The sequence below is a fragment of the Dermacentor albipictus genome, chromosome 10 (assembly GCF_038994185.2).
Source record: "Dermacentor albipictus isolate Rhodes 1998 colony chromosome 10, USDA_Dalb.pri_finalv2, whole genome shotgun sequence".
Classification (NCBI taxonomy): Eukaryota; Metazoa; Arthropoda; class Arachnida; order Ixodida; family Ixodidae; genus Dermacentor; species Dermacentor albipictus.
Genome location: NC_091830.1, coordinates 97,063,927 through 97,084,348, shown reverse-complemented (window position 1 = coordinate 97,084,348; position 20,422 = coordinate 97,063,927). Strand labels below are relative to the sequence as shown.

Genomic DNA, 20,422 nt, shown 5'->3' with positions numbered 1-20,422 from the left:
CTGCAGGCATTGATGTTGTGCTCGTGTGGCTTGCTATTGCTGCAACATCACCAACTCGGACAAACTTGTGGCATTTAAATTTAAACACTATTGGATTTGCATGTTTGATCGTGAAAAACCTTACAGTGCATTAAAAAGAGGGTGCATGAAGAAGGACAACTGATTATCTGTAACACAATTCCATGCTTTTTCTTTACGTGAGGCTGTGCACAGTTACATGCATTTTCTTAAGAATAAAATTTTGTTTGTAGACAATGCAAACATATTTATTCAAGGTGTTCCTTCCTTGCCCTGATTCAATAAAGAGCTTTAGGAGCTGCAATTCAAGCTAACTTAAGAGTACTTTGGTGTTTTTAGCTACGTCTAGTAGCTCATTACTTGGCTAATTTTTAGTCGGACATATTGTGGTGCACTGCAACGCAGCTTACTTAAGATGCATGACATGCTTACAGTTTTAAAAAATGAACTGTTTGAAAAAGTTTTGGAGAAATATTAGAACCGGCAATTCTTACTGAGTGAGCACTGCTTTCATCGCAAAATGTGGCAATGACTTAGGCGGATGCTGTCACGACAGCGTAATGATTATAGGTTGTAATGGGTATAAACGAAAGAAAATTGGAGTTGTAAGTTCGAAGGACTATGGCTACAGCCTCTCTTTATACTGCTGACATTGGAGAGCTTTAGATTAGAAGACGCAAACAGCATGCGTAAAGAATAACCCTGTTTGAGTATTGCTGGGACCCATGTGGCATGCATAACCAAGCAGAAGGCAAGTCGCTTGTGTCGCCTTATCTAATACTAATATTTTCAATGCAAATCAGCCAACATTGCAGCTGGTCTGAACAACGTGCATAAATGCTAAAATATTTCGCAATTTTGAAGAACCTAAAGTGTGTCGGTGGAGGGCCTAAAACACTTGACCACGTGATTTGGCAGTAGACTTGCCTGTCCTTCCTTGCTGATCAACTCTTGACGTATTTACGTTGTTTTTCTATGCTGTAAGATTAGTTTGACGGTCCTAATAAAATTGCTAAAGTGAAAGTCTGGGCTGGTATAGCGGCCATGCTATTCTAAAAGTGTTAGGTGTGACACTCAAATCATTTGGAAATTTTACTAAGCTTCACCTCGCTACAGATCTGTATTGCGGTGAGACCATTTAGCATGTGAAAGTAAAAATGCCGGCAAATAGGGAGTTCAAGAGTACCTGATATTAGAGAATTTTAGTGCGTCCAGTATTCTGGCAAGCGCGGCCGGTTTGCCGGTTGAGCGCAGGTGTAAACGTGAGCGACCAGGATGGTAACGCCTGCTGGTGGCGCAAAGCTCAACCACACAAACACAAAGCTAACTACTACACTCTGCTTAGCTGCTTGTGTATATGTTCGACAACGGCGTAATCGTGTTAACAATTACGCCGCTGCCGAAAATTTGCACCAGCAGCGCAGCAGGATATAGTGGGTTACTGCAATTTTAGCTCTGTGTTTGTCTTCTTGAACTCAACGCCACCAGGCGGTTGCACCGCTCCGGCCGCTCACGTTTACGCCCTTGCAAATACGGCAATTGAACCAAAACACCCCCATTTGCCGGAACAGCTGACAGGCGAAAAGTCTGTATCATAGTAAACCGGGCAGCGCAGTATATTCAGGGCAACAGTGACATCAAAGCAGGAACTAAGGTGGCCTTTATACCCGTTGCCGCAACACACACTGTTTGCTTCACCGCATTACACAGTTGTGTTGCGGTGAAATTATTCTGAGCGCATATACACATATACATTCATCCCACCATTGTACAGAACACTGCGCCCCATTGATAGAACTAAAAGGGCAAAAAGGGGGAAAAGATTCAGCTGAACATTACGGGTCACGGTATTAAGCTACATCTCATTGTGTTTATCGCGCCCTAACTTCGAACACTCTTAACATATCTACTCTGGATTTGAATCCTTGGAATTGTGATGTAATGTCATTAGAGCTCCTTTAGATTCACAGTACTACAGTATAGTTGTCGTGAAGCCCGCGATAAAAGAAAATCAAATGGAGCAAAGGTCAGCGCACTAACGCTGAACACAAAATGAAAGCATGCGCTACCTCAATTCAAGGACGAGTGAACAGTTGTGAGCAAGCAACACCTTACGTAACTTACGTAACTGAAGTCGTGGCCCGGAACAACTACGATACATCCGCCTTCGACATCCGTCAAAATGCATGTTCGATGTGATGACGCTGCCGAAAAGGGCGGACAGGGCGACGTTGATGCAAAGCGCTGGTTCACAAGCTGCGTTGCCGGGACGCTTCGCCACTTCAATATTTCAATCATTAGCGCCACGGAATTCTTCAGAAATACACTCAAACTAACATTATTCACCGAGACCAAATGCCGGCATGTAAGACCACTAATGCTGCACGACATTTTGCCAACAAACACTGAACCCACTGCGGAAATATACAACCAGCGGTCGGCTCATGCGGCTGGCGTGGCCCAGAGAGCGATTGCACCACGACGTCACTTGACGCCACCATCGCGCCTACTTAAAAGTACCTAGACGATCCTATCCCTAGGCACATAGGAGGATGTCATGTGAGGGACTTTTGTACGACATTTAAACGCACCCAGAAAATCTTGGGGCATGGGCTCCTTGAATATATTGGTCTGGCTAGGCACTACGGAGGAGGTGTCTTAACGCGCGTTGTACGCGTTTGTCCCCTAGACATGCCGGCTTTGCGGAGTGCGACCGAGTTTGTTTACGCTCCGTCGGTTGTTGCCCGAGCGGTGAGCCACTGGGCACGGATGCCCCATTTGGTGATTGCTGTGTCTGATGGGGCAAGGTTCTGATTGGTGTTATGAAAGTCGCGGGTCGCTTTCTTCGCCTCGACGATACACTGGATTTTTTATCAGCCCTGCTCTACGAGGGCAAATGTAACCTGTAAACGTAGGCCTCAGGAGAGCACCTGAGGTAATAATAACACAGGCGGCACAGGATCTCCTGTGTACCCAAGGGGTACCGGGGGGATCAAAGCTGAAAGCAGGACGGCCTGTGAGTTAGGGCCGCGGAGGCCATAGCGTGCCAGGAGGTGTTCGCATAATATGTTGACTCTCTGCGATAGCGGACAGCTGATCTTATAAACTCCCGGCATGTTTGGCCTTCGCATCCGGCGCGATGAACCAGCAATGGCATATCATTCAAATATAGAGGGCGTCAGTTGGGTTATTGGAAACCTCAAGGAGAGTCCTTCGTCCTGCAGTGGACGTAAACATAGGCTGATGATAATAATCGCACGGTGAGTCGATTTCGTCGTGCTCATATCGTTTAAAAAACATTGCCGGTCCGCGATAGCGCTGAGGCGATCTTGTACACCCCTAGCAAGCTTCTGCCTCACCGGGCCCCAACCCGCTGACCAGTCCTGCTTCTAGCTTCGGTGTCCCCGTTGCCGGTCTGGTGTGCTGGAGGCGCCGCCAATGCGAAATAAGTGCACGTTGTTACAGTTAGTAAAAACACGATTCAACAAATATATTTACATCCCCCCGCCAACTTGTGACGCTAAGTTCAGCACTGCAACACCAGTCAGAACTTTGCCTCTGAAGGTAGGTCCGACAGACTTGCTAAGGCGCTCTGCCTCATAGATTTTCAGTGTATGCGTCTCGGGCTCTACTACGGTCTATTATCCGCCATGACTGACTTAGAACGAGTGTCGCAGGCGTCACCTATTTTATGGCGTCCACAGCCAGCATCCGAGCCTAAACAAACTCAACCCGACTCCGGAAAGCCGCAACACAAACGCCTACAACACGTGCTGAAGATACCTCCTCCGTAGTGCCTAGGCAGAGTCACATATTAAAGGAGCAAAAAACCCCAGATTTTCTCTCTCGCGCCCGCTTTTACTAACGCCTTCGCAGAAACGGTTTGTGATCCCTTAAAGGAAGGTCTCGTAACCCGGCGCTCCTCCGCTTACCTTTGTTCTCCGCGATACGACGCCGACGAGATGTTCATTCGAGGGATCGCCAGTCGTTTGTGCTCAGGCGTGAGTAAGAGCGGGCGTGAGAGAGAACACCTCGGGGCTTTCGCTCCTTTTAACGCGATAGCGTTAAGGAGCTCGTGTCGCAGAAAAGCCGGTGTCGTCGGCGTCGGTGTCGGCGTTTGCGGCGTTGACCGTGAGCGATAAATCACGGCAGGCGCTTCATAAATAAAAAGCAACTTCCAAGATTGGCCCGGTGGGAATCGAACCAGGGTCTCCGGAGTGTGAGACGGAGACGCTACCACTCAGCCACGAGTTCGATGCTTCCAAGCGGTGCAAACGCGCCTCTAGTGAATGCGGTGTTGCCATCGAAACGAGCCGTGGAAAGTTATACTGCGTTGTATATCGGTAATTATGAACATGTAACGTACAGAAGTCACAATTCCACGAGTTGCGAAATGCGTTTCCGCTGCATTTCTTTTGCGCTTTCCGCACACGCAGAGCCATCTTGCGGCAAACACAGAAGACCCCCTCCTCTCAATGTACGGCGCTGCCCCGACAGGAGGCGCGCCGCGCGCGCATTGGGACCGCTGCCAGGCGCGTCGCGGGACTCCCTCTCCCCTGACGACGCTTCGCCGTGCTCCCGGTCCTTTCTTTAGATTACTATCTATCTCTCTGCCCGTGCCGATCGCGACGTTTGGCTGGCGTAGATCGTTTCCCCTCCGAGACACCGAGTTCTTTGGTTCGTTCCGTTCGCTCAGGCGCACGTTTCGTTGCCGCGCCGAACGCTGCGTTGCTCGACGCTCACCGCGTGATAGGTGGGCGCTAAGTCCGATGCGGGGCGCATCGTAAGTGATCGCTGTGCCGTAGCGCATTCTCTTATACCCCTTGGCGGGTCGACGGGAACGCTGTCGCGTCCCACTCTTGAAGGCGAAGCTTAAGCGTCCTCCAATTTTTATTATATGTCTCTGCGTAGACACTACGCAGGAAGTTTGTTAGCGTGTGTTGTGTGTGTTTCTCCCCTAGACAAACCGGCATTGCGGAGTGCGGTCGAGTTTGTTTACTCTCCGCAACTGGCTGCCCGCACAGTGAGGCAGTAGGCACGATGCCCCAACTGGTGATCGCTGTGTCTGAAAGGGCAAGGTTCTGATAGGTGTAGTATAAGTCGCGGGTAGGTTTTTTCTCCACGACGATAGATTGGACTTTTTGAAAGCACTGCTCCAGGAGGGCACATGTAACCAGAGATTTACAACCAGGCACATGTAATTGTGGGAACACAGGCAGCGCGAAGGAAGGACGTCTCACATTTACCTGCTTGATTTTCCAGGCGTACCGAGAGCAAACCGTCATAGAATGGTGTGACCACCGTTTTACGATGAGGAGAGTGTAGGCTTTGAATCATTCGCTTTCAAGGTGAAGGATTCAAGGTGACTGATTCAAGGTCATTCACATGACCCTGAATTATTCACTACTAATATTCACGCTGCTCGTATCACGAGCAGCACTGAATCAGTGCTAATAACATTCGCTGGCACCGTTATACTCAACTTTGTATGTATAATTTAAACACTCACTTTCCTATGCCGCCTTCAAAAGCCTGAGCCCCCCACATGCACCCGTTATCTTGCTCTGGGACACCGTGGCCACCAATGCCCTCAGAATTGAGTTTCCGCCATGCGCCACTGCTGTGCAGCTCGTCTACTCGCAGATCCTGCCTCTCACATATGCCCAACCTTGGTACATTCACTGCCAAGTAAACATTCATCCCTCTCGCGACCCAACCTGCCCCTTCCTCCTTGCTAAGCGACGCGATTGAGCAGACATCTTTACGCCGCGCCACGCAGCGCAGCCCTTCCACCACCTTCTCTTTCGCTAATCATGCATCCCCTTCACTCCCGACCGCATTACCAGAGCTCCTAAGCCGCTACAGTGAAACGGCCCTCGTTGCCAGTGCCCGTTTGTTCCGCTACTATACCATTGTTCTCCCTGATTGACGATAACCGTTACTTCGATTTCCGGTTCACAATGCTGGAACACCACTAGCACGAACAACAGCTCATCTCCCATGATTTACAACAGCAAATCTACGCTTTGATAGCAACCCTCCAAACATCCACCTCGTCTCTTACATCCCAGCTTACCAAGCTAAATGAGAACCTTGCAACGTTCGTGAACTCGTCCTCTAACGCCCTGGTCGCCCCATAGGCTGACCTGGTCGAAACCAACAGCACAGCACATCACATTCGCTTCGTTCAGCTCCAAACTTCGATTGTCCAGATTCTCACTACCCTCTAAGCCCAATCCAAGCAATTGGAATCCTTCGCCTCTTTGCTCCGCTCCCTCCAGGAGTCACTACCCCCGCGTAAAAAGAAGGAACATGTCCCCGGAAACTCTTCTACCTCTATCCTATCGTAGATGGTGTGTGGAGAGGACCTCGAGATTCTGCACTGATATTGCCGACAGCTTCGCCACAATAATACCCCGTCCACCAGTGTTTCCTCACCCTCACCTTCCTGTCCTATTTTCTTCTTCTGCAGGAGACTCGAACGGTCCGCACCGTCGCAGGTTGCCGCGCCTACCATGGCAAGACGCACAAGCCCTTTGCATCCATTTATGTACGCAGCGACGTCCTCGTCGAGCCACATGACGTGCCCTCCAGCCTCCATAAATATTTAGTTGGTGTGGTGTACCACCAACCTTTCCGTATATCCCTCGCCCCTATGGATTTCTACATTCCTCCTGTCACATTCTCTTTATTCAGTGCTTTGGGAAAGTTCCTTCAGTCTCTGCCTCCCACCACCCGTCTCCTCCTTGGGGGCGACTTTAACGCTGCTCACACGCTCTGTGGCTACCCCAACACCCGCAAACACGGCCGCCTTCTCTACTGACTTGCCTGGGAACGCCACCTCACCCTTCTTAATACTCCTGGCACCCCTACTCGAGCGGGCACTTTGTCACAGCGCTCCATGACACCCGACCTCACTTTCTCGCGGGGCTTCCTTTCCTTTCACTGGCAGGTCACAGCCGAAACTCTTCTCAGCGAGCACTTTCTCATTCATATTTTCACTTCTCTTTCCCGCAATCTTCGATGGGACCCAGTCACTTATACTGAGTGGCATGCATTTCGCACTAATTTTTCAATCTTTACGCCTTCTTTGAATCTTACGACGAGTAGATGTCGTGCATTTCCGCAGCGGCTTCAATTAGTAGCCGTCGTGTTCACTCACTTCAATCCATTGCCAGATCCACATCCCCACTTTCTCCATTGATGGCGTCGGCGTAAAAGTCTACAACGCTTCTTCCATTCCCAACCTCCAAAATACCCAACATTCCCCGGAGTGCTGCTCTGCGGGTTGAGATAGTCGCCCATAGCGCATCCCTCGAGTTCTCGTTGGATTGCGCTTTGTAACAGCTTCGACTCCGCATGACACTCGAGACCCGCGCAGTCCCTTATTAAATATCTCTTAGGTGCTAAGCCTGTCCTTGCTCCCACTCTAGCAAAAGCTGTCACTGAGGGGCTTCCGCCCGATGTCTTTGACAAGCTCACTTCTGCATATCTCTCGCCCCCCTCTCACACATTCCTACCCAGCCTACTTGGGCGATCCTGTCCCAGACCTGGACCGCCTTTTTACTTTTCTGCAGCTCGAAGACTCCCTGGCTGCTAATGCTACTCACTCGGCTCCTGGTGAGGAGCCATCACATAGATCACACTCCGCAACATTCCTGACCACGCTAAGGAATTTCTCCGTCAGACTGTCAAAAATGCCTGGGACAGCGGCTGCTTGCTGAGCTCTCGCACATCCTCCCTTATTTCTAAAATCCCGAATCCGGGCAACCCTTCCTCCCTTGCCAACTTTCGCCCTATCCCTGACATCGTGTGTCGGCAAAATCCTTGAGCGAGTGGCTCTGAATCCTTTCTTTGATTTTCACGAGGCGAGAGAGTTCTTCGCCCATTCTATTATCCGGTTTCGACGCCACCTCTGTGCACAGGACATGTTCCCGGTTCTCCAGCACACATTTCGCTCACCCACTCCCAGCGAGTTCCACGCTTTTGTGACCGTTGATGTCCGCAAGACCTTCCATGGTGTACTCTTAAGTCAGCGCATGCACTCTTATCTCCGCTACATCCTCTCTAACCGAGTGGCTGACCTTCAAGTAGGCACTGATCCGTCCGACACCCTCACTCACTCACTCTAACCCGAAGCTTACCTTTGCGACACAACCGAACGAATAAACTGATTTCCCCTTCCCCCCTCTTTCTCTATCGGTATTGCTCCGAAGCCTCCTGTCCCAGCTGCCCATCTACTTATATGGACCCATACCCTTGGGTCTCCTACTGTCTGGCTGCTCAGCAACCAGGTTCCTATCCTCCCCCTTCCCTTTGCATCACCACCTGGCTCGACCAGTTTGGCACTGAAGGGGAAGAAGAACAGCGTCCACTGGCCGCCCAGGCGGCGGATATGCTCGGCCTGTAATTTCGGGCTGAATAAAAGTCTTAAACTACTGATACTACTCCTGGCTAATATTTGTCAGTATCACTTTCGCTTTTTATCGGAGAAGTCGAGAGATTTCTTTTTTTACGCAAATTTCACGGTCGATCGGTAGATGCTAGCGCTTAACGACGTGTTCTATATTGGCGTGTGTTTGGGTGTCGATGACAATGCTGACGCTGGGGAGAGGCGGGGTGGTCGCTTGTCTACGAGCACACTGAAGGCTCTCTTAGTCTCCAGATTCAGATAGCTTCCGGCAGTATTGCTTGGTCTTCGAATAGCAGTATCGAGTTGCATTGAATGTTGATGATTGCGCCGTGCCGAGTCTGGATGTCCATGCCGATAATTACGTCTTGCTAGAGAAGTTGGAGGATACTAAAGGTGTCAAGGTAGGCCCTGTCTTAACGCTACTTCCCGCCGTCCAGATTACAGTCGGCATTATCAGTGCCGTTCATGTGTCCAGATTTGAATGCCCTCCCATCCAGTCTTGCCTTTTGTCTTCTATTCGGCTGGGAAAGGTCTAATCACGACGGTATAATCGGCTCCTGTATCGACAAGTACGGCGACTTCGTGGTCGTTGAGAAGCAGATTGAAGTCGGTGGTTCATTGCCTTGTTTTGTACTTAAGGCACCGCGCCGGGTCACAAGTGCGTAGCATTATGCCACGCATGTTACGCCGGGTCGTCAGGTCTTCTTTAGATGGTGTTTTCATGGCTAAGATGTCTTTCTACGCTACGTCACTGAGGCGATCCTATCGGCGTCGGGGGCTTTTCGGTATTTCGAAGAAAACCAACTCCATCTATATCTGCTGCTGCTTTAGTTTTCCGGTTATAGGCTTAAGGAGGGCTCACAAGCTGGTCCTGTGAATGCTTAGTGCAGCGGCTCCAGGGAGCGTCCTGCTGATGGCGAAAAGAGGGTCGCCGGGGTCCCCAGAATGTTGCGGCGAGATAGTCTGCGATTTATAGAGGTCACGCGCCTTGCTGCGGATGCAGAACGCAATAGGCGAATCCTCTTCGTGCCATCAGCCGGTATGGGCATCGGCGGTAGCCATATAGTCTCCTTCTCCAGAGTGATAGCAGAGCTGTCGGTAGGCGGGAGCATGCGACATGGCTTTCTTCCTCCGTACGTTGTCGGCGCTGACAGGCGAACGGGCTGGCGGCAGCGGTAGTGGCTGGCGACCGAAATATGGCGTTACGGATAGACAGCAATGTCTATATATACAGCAAAGACGCAAGGCCATAGCTATGAAAAAACGCAAGATAATTAGAACATGGTGGAATATTAGGGTAAATAATGTTTATGTTGATGTCTCCGAAGATAATGACATTTCGTTTTCGTTCACAACAGTGCAACAACTTTTCAAGCTGTAGACAAAACCCAGAGCATGACGATGATGGGGAACGATAAATGCACGCTAACAATGTGTTCCGGCCATCAACTGAAAAAACACTCTGATCAAATTCTAACCATATGGATTCGCACCGCAAATTAGAAAAGGCAAGATCATTGCGCCGTTTGTATGGCAATGACGATTTAATAAATATGGAAGATCCACCGCAACGTGGCCTAGCATGATAGCAGTACTCTGCATTGTACTCTAGTAGCGCATATAAATTTCTATCGTCCAGTGACAACCATGTCTCAGATAGAGAGATAAAATGGAACTTGTGATTAATTATAGAAAGAAATGCTATGAGGCTGTCGTAGTTATTTTCGCAGACTACGAATATTAAAATGTATCAGCGATAACTTGGGGAGTTTCATAACTGAAATATTTTTTAAGATCCTGACAAGAAAACATTCATGCGCAGGTTTAAGATACGCGGCCGCAAACACTAGTAAGCTAGGTGAAAACAATAAGATCACCCGCGCTAGAGATCCGGTAGACACGGCTGTCATCTGTTTTTCGCGACTTGATTACGCAGTGGTCTGTCTAGAGGTGTTTGCAGCCTCTTGCTTTTTTCAGTTCAAGAGCTTGTGCGAACAGCAGCTTTCTTTCTTGCGTAAGATGTTCGTTTACATACAAGGGCGTCTGATCCTTTTGTGGAAACCCAAGGGTCGCAGTGATCAAGCGAGCCTTGCGTGCCTTTTTCACGAATTCAGCTTTTTTTTTTCGCGGGAGCAAAAGCGTGCAATAATATTTGTTTCTCTTTCAGCTGGTACACGATGTGCACTATGGAAATCCTGAGGGGCGATTTTGCATCCTATAGCATCACCCATAGACTGAACAACCGCAAGACAGCTTTCACCTTTGGTTGCAGGGACACCTGTTATTTCTACGTTATTTAGTCGGGAGTATTGTTCCAGCTCAGAAACCCTGTGTGCCCAGTGGCAATTTTCATCTTTCAGAGCCCTGTTTTCCACAACAAGATCGACATTCCGCTTCTTAACCGTCTCAAAAAGTTCATTAAACATGTTAAGGCTGTCACGCATCACAGCAACCTCAGCTCGTAAAGCCTCCATTTATTTGCCAAGAAGTGCGTTAAAACACCTTGTCGCACTTGAAGTGCCGACGCTCTTATTCCCTGTCCGTTCTTTGTAGCAACTATTGCTTTGAGATAATACATGAGACTGTAAGGCCTTCGCGAGTAGCCCAGGTGGCAGCCGTAGCCTTCGCAATCACCTTGCTGCTTTCCAAACTGCTATTGAAGATCATCGTTCAAATCGCGCCAACTAACCTGAGCCGCCATGTTTTGTTACGCGCATGCTTCATGTACTGTGTTATGTATTTGGACATGGAGGTATTATCTATAAATAAATAAATAAATAGCTTTCACTTCTTTGTATCGGCAAAGTAAAAGCTCTAACAATCTACCCGAAAGGATGTCACCATCGTCGGTCTTCATTCAGTCTTCATTCATTCAGCTTGGTTCACGTGCAGCTGCCGTGGTTGCTTAGTGGCTATGGTGTTGGGCTGCTGAACACGAGGTCTCTGGATCGAATCCCGGCCACGGCGGGATTCATTTCGTTTTGATGGTGGAGAACTGCGAAAATACCCGGTTACTTAGATTGAGGTCACGTTAAGGAAACTCAGGTTGTCCGAATGCCGGAAAGCCAGGTGGTCCGGAAACCTAGTTGGTATGTAGTGAGAGTCCCCCATTACGGCGTGCGGCATATTCAGATCGTAATTTTGGCACGTAAAACCCCATATTCTAAAAAAATGTTTGCTTCGTGTGCTTTTGTAAAACTGAACGTTTATTTGCAACGCTTGCATCACAATTTTCCGCAGCCAAGGTGACGAGTGGCGGCGAATTCGATCTCAGACGCATACCAGCGTTTCTGCACCGTGTGTTGTGCAAGGATACGCCGAAGGCATTGCTGACGTTGTCGACGACACAATTTCTCTGATTGCCTCGGCGCGAGATGAAAAGGAAGAAGTGGAAGACTGCCATGTACTGATGAGAAGATGGGCTTTAGAATGTAAGTGCAGCACCTCAAGACAACTTTTAATATGTTTCATGGAAATATGCATGTACAATCCCTTTAATGCTATGTGTGTTTCTTTATGAATGCATTCAATCCCTTCCGCAACACCATTCTTCATGACATTTTGCGTTTATGTGCTGGCGATATTACAATATGTGTGTACCTTCTCTCGCAATAGCTCGCCTCCGCAACGCCATCATGTAACCGCCTTTCGGTTGTCACGCACTAGTGATACAAGATGGCACATCTGACTTCAACATCCTCGTTGTTTCTCGACTAATCGGCCCGTATATCATGCGGTATCGTGTAACCTTCGAGATGTTTTTGAGGTTTTCTAGAACGAACTTGATCGGCAGGGCCATGGAGCAAGGAAAGCGTAGAAGAGGTGCCCGCGAGTACGGACGTGTTGGCGGAAGTCGCGTACGACGGGAGTCAAGTGCCTCTTTTTCGAAAAGGAGCAGTTTCACTAGTACACTAAATGTCAATATTGTCACAACAACTGTGGTCCTGAAGCTCTCGCTGCTGCTCATGGCCTCTGAAAAGTGAGATAAAGATTCTTGTCCCGCGCCTTTCACGGAGGAGATTCTGTTCGCGAGGGAAGCCGATTTTGGAGCATGGTTTTTAAGCGTGAAAATTGTATTGAGGGTCAATGAGTGTTAGTGCCAGCCAGCTACAGAGACACTCAAGTAATCACGGGCAAAAAGAAGAAGGCAGAGAGTCAAGGCGTATTTTCCCAACTTTTCTAGTATTTATTCGTCGCGTGTCAGTGTTTAGTTGTACACATCTTTGCCGTGAAGTTGTAAAGACCACGTGGATACGCTTTTTGCCTCAGTGAGTGAGTTTTTACCATTTCCCGGACATTCCTATGCATCCGTTGGCGGCGCCTAACGAGCACTTCGGAGGCCACGCCTTGGCCTCCGGGGCGGCTCAGTGGCACTCGTCCGCTACCATCATGGTAATCAAGTAGAGGAAGAAAATATTTTCGTGTAGGAAGTTACTCAAGAGCAGGGATGGCAAACTGCGGGCGCTACAAGAGCTGGCTCCAAATCGCGCGAAACTAACTTGAACGCCATCCCGAACGAAGTCTAGCGGCGCAGCGCTGAAGTCCAAGATAATAATGAAAGGCGAATGCCGATTCTTCCCAAAGAAGACAAAAATGTAGTTATGAGACAAGAAGGTGGGCTGAACCTTTCCAAAATTCGAGCGGCTACGGTGGCTGACGCAAGACTTGCAGCCTCTGGAGTCAGCCATCACGAGCTCACACAAGACTCTTTGCCCGAACTTTTAGCAAAACATCATGGTGGCAAGCACTCCCAGCGGGTGAGTGCCGACCAAGATGCCCACATCAAACAAATCCGAATCTCAGGCAAGATCCACGAACTCTGCGCATAGGAGACAGCCCCGCACTCCACGTGCAAAGGGTCATACGTGACATACCGTTACAAGACGACCCAGCAAAGGTGGATGTAAAGATTGTTAACAAGAACAACTCTCTTGCACTAGCAGCCAATAGAACCGCTCAGACTGCGACCCTCATCATCGCCTTTGACGGGCACCGGGGAACGAATTTTGTGAGGTACGGAATGCTCCTGATAAAATGTTCGCTATATCGTAAGCATGTGAACGTATGCCACGCCTGCGGAAGACTCGGGCATCGCGCCAATGTCTGTCCAACAACGAGCTACGTCGTCTGTCGGTGATGCGGCCCGCCAAACCCCAATGAGCAGCACCACTGCACCCCAAAATACAAGATCTGCTGCGGTCCGAACCTTAGCGCCGGTAAACAATGCGCGTATAGATTCACGACGCCGTACATAGTTCGCCGACGACGCTTCGAGCCTGTCAGGCAGCAAGAGCAGCTCCCCCCGCCGTCGATCGTTCGATCCGCAAGACTAAGCCAGCACCAACTTTAGGGGCAGAAGACGCTTGCGTTCGAAAGGCCATCCTACAAGTGCAGTAGGACGTATGCAGTATGGACGTATATAGTGCAGTAGACGGTTTCTGCAATGACTTACTTGCCTCTGAAGACTCGTGTGACGCATGGTTACAGCGTGATGGTGTGTATGCTCCTCCTGTCCTCCATAGTAGCAGTCAAAATCGAAGCTGTCTTGGTACGGCCTTCCAAGGATAGTGAATTGGGCGGCACGGTCTAGTGTCATGTCCTTCGCAGTCACCAGAAATGAGCTCACTCGACTTTTCTTTGTCGGGAGGCGTCAAAGACAGCGTATGTCGAACCAATACCACGACATCAGATGCACTAAAAAGTAGAATTCCGCAAGTTTGCAGCAACATTTCCGATGGCCTCAGGAGCGCAGGGCCAGACTTATGGAATTGATGACAGTGCTACATCGCTTCAGAAGCAGTCTTGTTTGAGCACATCTTGTAATCTGCAAAGAATAAAGTCATGCGCCCGCAACACGCATTTCGAAGGACGTATATGTGCGCTGCTTATGTCCTTCAAGACGCGTGCTTGTCATAATATATGGTACGCGGGAGTGGAAACATAAACATACGAAGACAGTGCGCCGTGCGGGGGCGAAGATGACAGTGAATCTTGGCAAATACCCGCAAGAGAGTCATCATCATCATCGACGCCGACGGGGGAGCGTCGGCAGTGGCGCCTCAAAAAGCGTGGCGCGAGAGTGTGGCCCGTGGCCCGTGGCGTGAGCAGTGCGCGAGGTTCGGCGCTCGACGAAAAGCAGCTTCCTCGCTGGGCGTCTGGCCCATAGGAGCTATCGCCGACCGCGCCAATACGCCACACCTGAAGCAACACTGTCGCCCGCTGGGAGGTTACCTCGCCCCGCTCTTCCACTGGGCACTGGTCCAGGAGGGCTGGCGGTCCGGAACCGGGGCACTCGAGCGTTCGGGTGAGCGGCCACAGGGCTACCCCGCCAGCTGTGGACGCGACCCGGTGACTGCGGCCGGCTACCTGAGCCCCGCAAGGCGGTCCGACCCGGCCGTCCAACCCGGCTGTCCGACCCAGCCGACCGTCCCGGCCGTCCAACCCGGCTGTCCGACCCAGCCGACCGTCCCGGCCGTCCTACAGGGCTGTCCGACCCGCCGGCCGACACTGTTGTCCGACCCTGCTGGCCGATCGTAATCCACCGATACATATAGTGCATGTCGCCTATGAGGCATTTTGGGACATTGTCACGTGTGTGTGCCGTTATCTGTGTCGTGTACGTCAATACCAGTCTGATGTGTATTTTTGCTTTCACGTGCTGCTTCTCCCTTTTTCTGGAGTGATCCGGCCCAATAACATCACAGTGCTACGGTTTCTGTCGTGAACTTCTTTCCCCATGACAGAACGAACCCGATGAATAGGACGCCGTTGCTCCGCAGTTTTTGCTTTGGCTAATTAATAACTCACATATTTCGCTTTTTCATTTATTTCCTCTGAAATTCCTTAGCCTAATGGCCTGGCTGCTATCTTTGCGCTCGAGAAATAAAGCAATGTTGTGCTCTTCTTTACACTCTCAGTTTAAGCCTGGACCACATAGAGCTTTCTTGCACGAGGAGTGCGCGTAGCCGTATCGGCCAAGTGGTGTCTTCTTAGTCATGTAGTTTCATATCATAAATACTAGATGGAACTATGGCGCTGCAATCGTCTGATTTGTATGATCTTCGTTTTTGTGGATTCAGACGTTCTTGTATATTTCCTTATTCCGTTTATATATCCACATTGTCCTGAATTTCTAAGCGATGCATACTTTTCAAGTGTAGAATACTCTGCCAACAAGCGCAATTGCTAGGAAGGACCGTGGCTCAACCTGTCGACGTGGTAAAGTTTAAACACGCCAATCGTCTCCACATGCTGGCGTACCAGCAAGAAATTCATAAGTGCGCTATATCACTCTTGTCGATGCACGCGTCGTGCATGGCCTAGGGGTTTCAACATCGGGCCTTGGCGCTAGAGCTCCCGTGTTGCAATCCTGCCAGTGCGCAATTGTATTTATGTTTATTTATTGATTACTTAGCACGATAAAAATCGCGAACTGAGAAAGCCGCGGAGCCGCTTGTAGCCAGAACGATGAAGTTTAGTAAAATCCACGTAAGTAAATGATATTATCGCGATACCCATAATTCCAAAATGCACTGTTACTTCCATTTTCATTAGAATTTCCATTGGCAAGAACCCAAAACCTCATTTACCAATGTTTCTTTTCAGCCAACTTAGATCGTCTTTGCAAAGGTACTTGCTTTTGTACCTTTATTTAGTATATAATCAGACCTGCGTTGTCTCTATTGATTTTCTTATCATCATCATCAAGCTCTTTTAGGTCCACTGCAGGACAAAGGCCTCACCCTTTGATCTCCAATTAGCCTTGTACTACGCCAACTGATCCCAACTTTCTGCTGCGGGTTTCTTAACTTCATCACCCCACCTAGCCTTTTGACCTCCTCGACTGCGTTTACCCTCTCATGGCACACATGCTGTAACCCTAACGGCCCATCGGTTATCTAACCTAGGCCTTACATGACCTGCCCAGCTCCATTTCTTTCTCTTAATGTCACTTAGAATATCGGCTAGGCCCGCATGCTCTCTGAGCCCCACCGCTCTCTACCTCACCTTTAACGTTACGCCTGTCATTCTTCGTTCCCTGTTTGAGCGGTCATGAACTTGTTTTCGAGTCACTTTGTCAGCCTCCAACTTTCTTCCTCATTTGTTAGCACAGGTAGAATGCACTGATTGTACACCATTGTGTTTAGTTATAATGGTAAGCTTCCACTAACGATCTCAGTATGTGTGCCGTATGTGCTCCAACTCAATTTTATTCTTCTGTAAATTTTCTTCCCTTGGTCACGGCCTCCAGTGAGTAATTGACTTAGGTAAAAGTATTCCTCGCAGACTCTAGAGGCTGACTGGCGATCCTGAACTCTTCTTTCTTTGCCGGGCTACCGATCATTATCTTTGTTTTCTGTATTTTATTCTTCAACTCCAATCTTACACTCTCTTTGGTAAAGTCTTCAATCATTTGTTGTAATTCGTCCCCAGTGTTGCTGAGCAGCACAATGTCATCTGCAAACCAAAGGTTGCTGAGTGATTCGTCGTTGATGCTTACGCCTAAGCAGTCTCAATTTAATAGACTGAATACTTCTTCGAAGCCCGTAGTGAATAGCATTGGAGAGGTTGTGTCTCCTTGTCTAACCCCTTTTTATAGGTATTTTCCTACTTTTCTTGTGGAGAATTAGGGTAGCTGCGAAGTAGCCCCTCACGCAGTTCTTACTTTTGGGCCTCCTCCTGAATATGCATCACCCTCATATATGTATTGTATTGTGCATTCATTTCATAATCTTGAATGAAATATAAAAACAATGTCTTGCTCGCTGAACCGCTGCATTGCAGCACCTGTAGACACTAGCGCCATAATTTCCTCTAATAATTATATAATGAAACGCTATGATAATCGAGCATTCTCTTGTGGGCTTCGTCCAGCTCTGTTAGTTTGTGTGCTTTCTCGTCATCTGCCCCTTTCTCGAGGGCATCTTCCATAAAAGGGGGAAGCCTTTCCCCCACACCTGCACTCAGCCATCCGTCACCTACATCACTCCAGATGGAAGACATCGCCAATGGAAGCGTGGGGCTCCCGTAGTCTACCCATAGCACCACAGAAGACGGATTGGCATGAGCTGGTGGATTCGATGCATTCAGAAGTCGTTGTTACAAAAGAAAACTTGGCCGGACTTCACCACAGTGTGAGTGGACGACGACTAATGAGCACCAATATTTATGATAGGGTATTTGGCTCCATCAACAAGTGGTAACTTGAACTAGACTTATTGGGTATTCTAGTCAATAATGGTCTAGTCTTACTAGACAATTATTAAAGGAATTCTTCGACCACATAGCACCAGGCTAGTAAATTAAGTTCGCATCAACGCTCGCAAGAACGTAGTTACCGTTGATGCGACAAATGCAACCATACTAGAGAATTCGATGGGGGGTCACACACCATGCAGAATTCCGGTGCGTCCTTTCAATGTGTGTGGTAAGGATACCTCAATAGGCGTGATTTCCAACACCGACTCTCAAATCACGGATGAGAATATTCCCAAATTTGTGACATCAACATTTCGGATATTGAATGGCCATCGCATCAGACAGTCGCGTTGCGTTAAGCTAATCTATGACTGAGCTTATTTACCAGCGTATGTAAAAGTGAGTTGTGGGCGGCATCCTGTGCGGTCATACATGCGTCTACAGTATAACAGATACCGGCAGAGAGGTCAAGTGAATGCAGTCTGCAAAAACGTCGTGACATCTGAACAATGCGGCGGGTGTCAGCAAATGTAAGACTGTCCAGTGGATGCACCAGTGTCCCAACTGTGCAATATTACATGACTCATCCTTGAAGTTGTGTCTGAAAATCATACATGAAATAGGGATCGTCAGGAAGATGGGTGGGATATAAGGATTCCGGCAGACAGACAGCTGCATCAGTTCACCGTCGGCGATGGTGCTCAGGGCAAGAGCACGAGCATGCCATCAGTATAAGCAGATCGCATGAACCCGAGGCTCTACCAGCACCCCTCGTCTTGTCCGCACAACCATTAACAGAATCGGGAAACCTGTGAACAGATTGAGCAGTTGCACCGCGGTCTATTGACGCGGGCTCAAATGTACGCAATGACTGGCCCCACGCAAGATGTTGCTGAAGTTGTCTGGCCTCCCCTACGATTGATAGGTTTTCGCAAGGATCATACGGAAGAAGATTCTAGGATATGTTTTACTGACGAGCTTGATGGAACCAAGCTCTAGAGCATGCTTCAACAGCTGATGAATACAATGCGTCATGTGCTTTCTAGGCTGCGCACTCCATCAGCTTTGTCTGCGTTGAAAATTATGATTACCCTAGAGCCGCTTGTTGCAGCTCCATATGGCGCTTTCAGCAAGAAATTTTTCGTATGATAAGAAGAGTGTATGTGTCAATCTTGTTTTATGCAGTGGAACCCGTGTAGTCGGAGTGGACGCCTTTATGCTTTTCGAAATTGCATATTCAAGTATTTGTTCACTTTTGTGGTTGTTTGCGAGTCCAGCGTTTGATCCTTCTTCCGACAATCAGGAGGTTTACAACTTTCGCTACCGAAAGACATTTCCGGAAGCAAAGTTTTGATATTCGTCGTGACATTGCGTGTGCCGGACATATGGTCCAAGAACATGTCTGTAATGTATGCCTCTGTTTCACTGTAAGAGATAATCACAGAGTGCTTTCGATCATTGGAGGCTACAAAACGCAGAAATGAAGGTCCATTACCACCGTCCATTATGGAGCAGTGTTACGGTGAATACATGGGGTCAGAGTTGTCAAAGTTCATGCATACCGAAAGTCTGGCAACAATTAACGACAATTCCGCTACATTTCTCGGAGGCGTGACGTATAACAACTTCTTAAATTTTGCATTGGTGACCAGCAGCCTTCTAACCTCAGCAACCTGGCAGACAGATCTGGAGATGCATGGCAGCGACAAGAGACCTAAATATGTCACCCGATCTAGAAAGCATTACGGCCACAGCTCTACAGGATACGACAAAATTCATGCGCATCTGGGTACCTACAAGCTCCATTAACACAGAATAATAAAACTACGCACTGCGTGTCCCCTAGCCGAGAGGTAATACCCAAGAACGACATCTACCTCAGACCTTACTATTTGTCGCCAAGCACAACGACACACCTGTCGGCACCTTGACAAACTGGGCACTAAGCGATGGAGATGGATTGCACTTCCCTTGACCCTTACAAGCCACTCCAAAATATGGCAGGTAATGGGCAGCTTACACTTTCTCCCTAAAAGGAAAATTACCATTCCGGCCTCTGGCAGTGGTCCATTGTAGAAGCGAGGTGGAGGTTGCAGAGGACTACTGCAAAGTGATTGTGGCTGCCGCTGCTGGTCCATATTTTCAATCCACCGACAATGCCCACCATCCACATACGGCCTTCTTCACGTCATGTTCACGATGCAAGACCTTGACGGTGCACTGGCTTCATCTCGTGATTATCAGCAGCTGGACCAGATGGCATCACATACGCTGCGCTGCGTTCTCTGTGGGAAGGTGAACGCACTGCTCTCCTCTCCCTCTTCAATGCATCGTGGATCTCAGCCACTGTGCTAGATAAATACAAATTCAGTAGTACTGTAGTGCTTCTGAAGCCTGGCAAGGCACCTCATGCCACATCTTCGTAGAGACCCATTGCCCTGGTAAGCTGCGAGGGCAAGATCACGGAGAGAATAGTGCTGACAAGGCTAGAGTGGTTTCTCGAAAAGTACAACCTTCACCCAGGCGTGAGGTCAGGTTTTCTACAAGAAAGCTCCTCCCTTCGTGAGGGTGTTTGACTTGGTGTCAGCCGTGGAACAGGAAAAGAAGTGGTGACGCTTGCCAGCAGCACTATTTTTGGACGTGAAAGTTGCTTATGACAATGTGTTGCATGACGCCTTCTTTACGCACTTGAGGAGCTAGGAATTGGAGCTAGCATGGTTCACTGGTTAATGAACTGCCTTACTGGCCAGACCACATTTATGACGACCACACATGGGGAGACCAGTCGTCATT

General features: G+C 48.9%; 1 protein-coding gene across 5 annotated transcripts in view; it reads left to right on the top strand.

The window, feature by feature from the left end:
* LOC135897286 (probable cytochrome P450 12a5, mitochondrial) overlaps window positions 1-20,422 on the top strand; it is a 169,632-nt gene that overhangs the window by 106,803 nt on the left and 42,407 nt on the right. For all 5 annotated transcript variants that reach the window (XM_070526740.1, XM_070526742.1, XM_070526741.1 and 2 more), the window contains one exon: window positions 11,672-11,862. In XM_070526740.1, coding sequence (XP_070382841.1) covers window positions 11,672-11,862 — 191 coding nt within the window. The remainder of the gene's footprint in view (window positions 1-11,671; window positions 11,863-20,422) is intronic.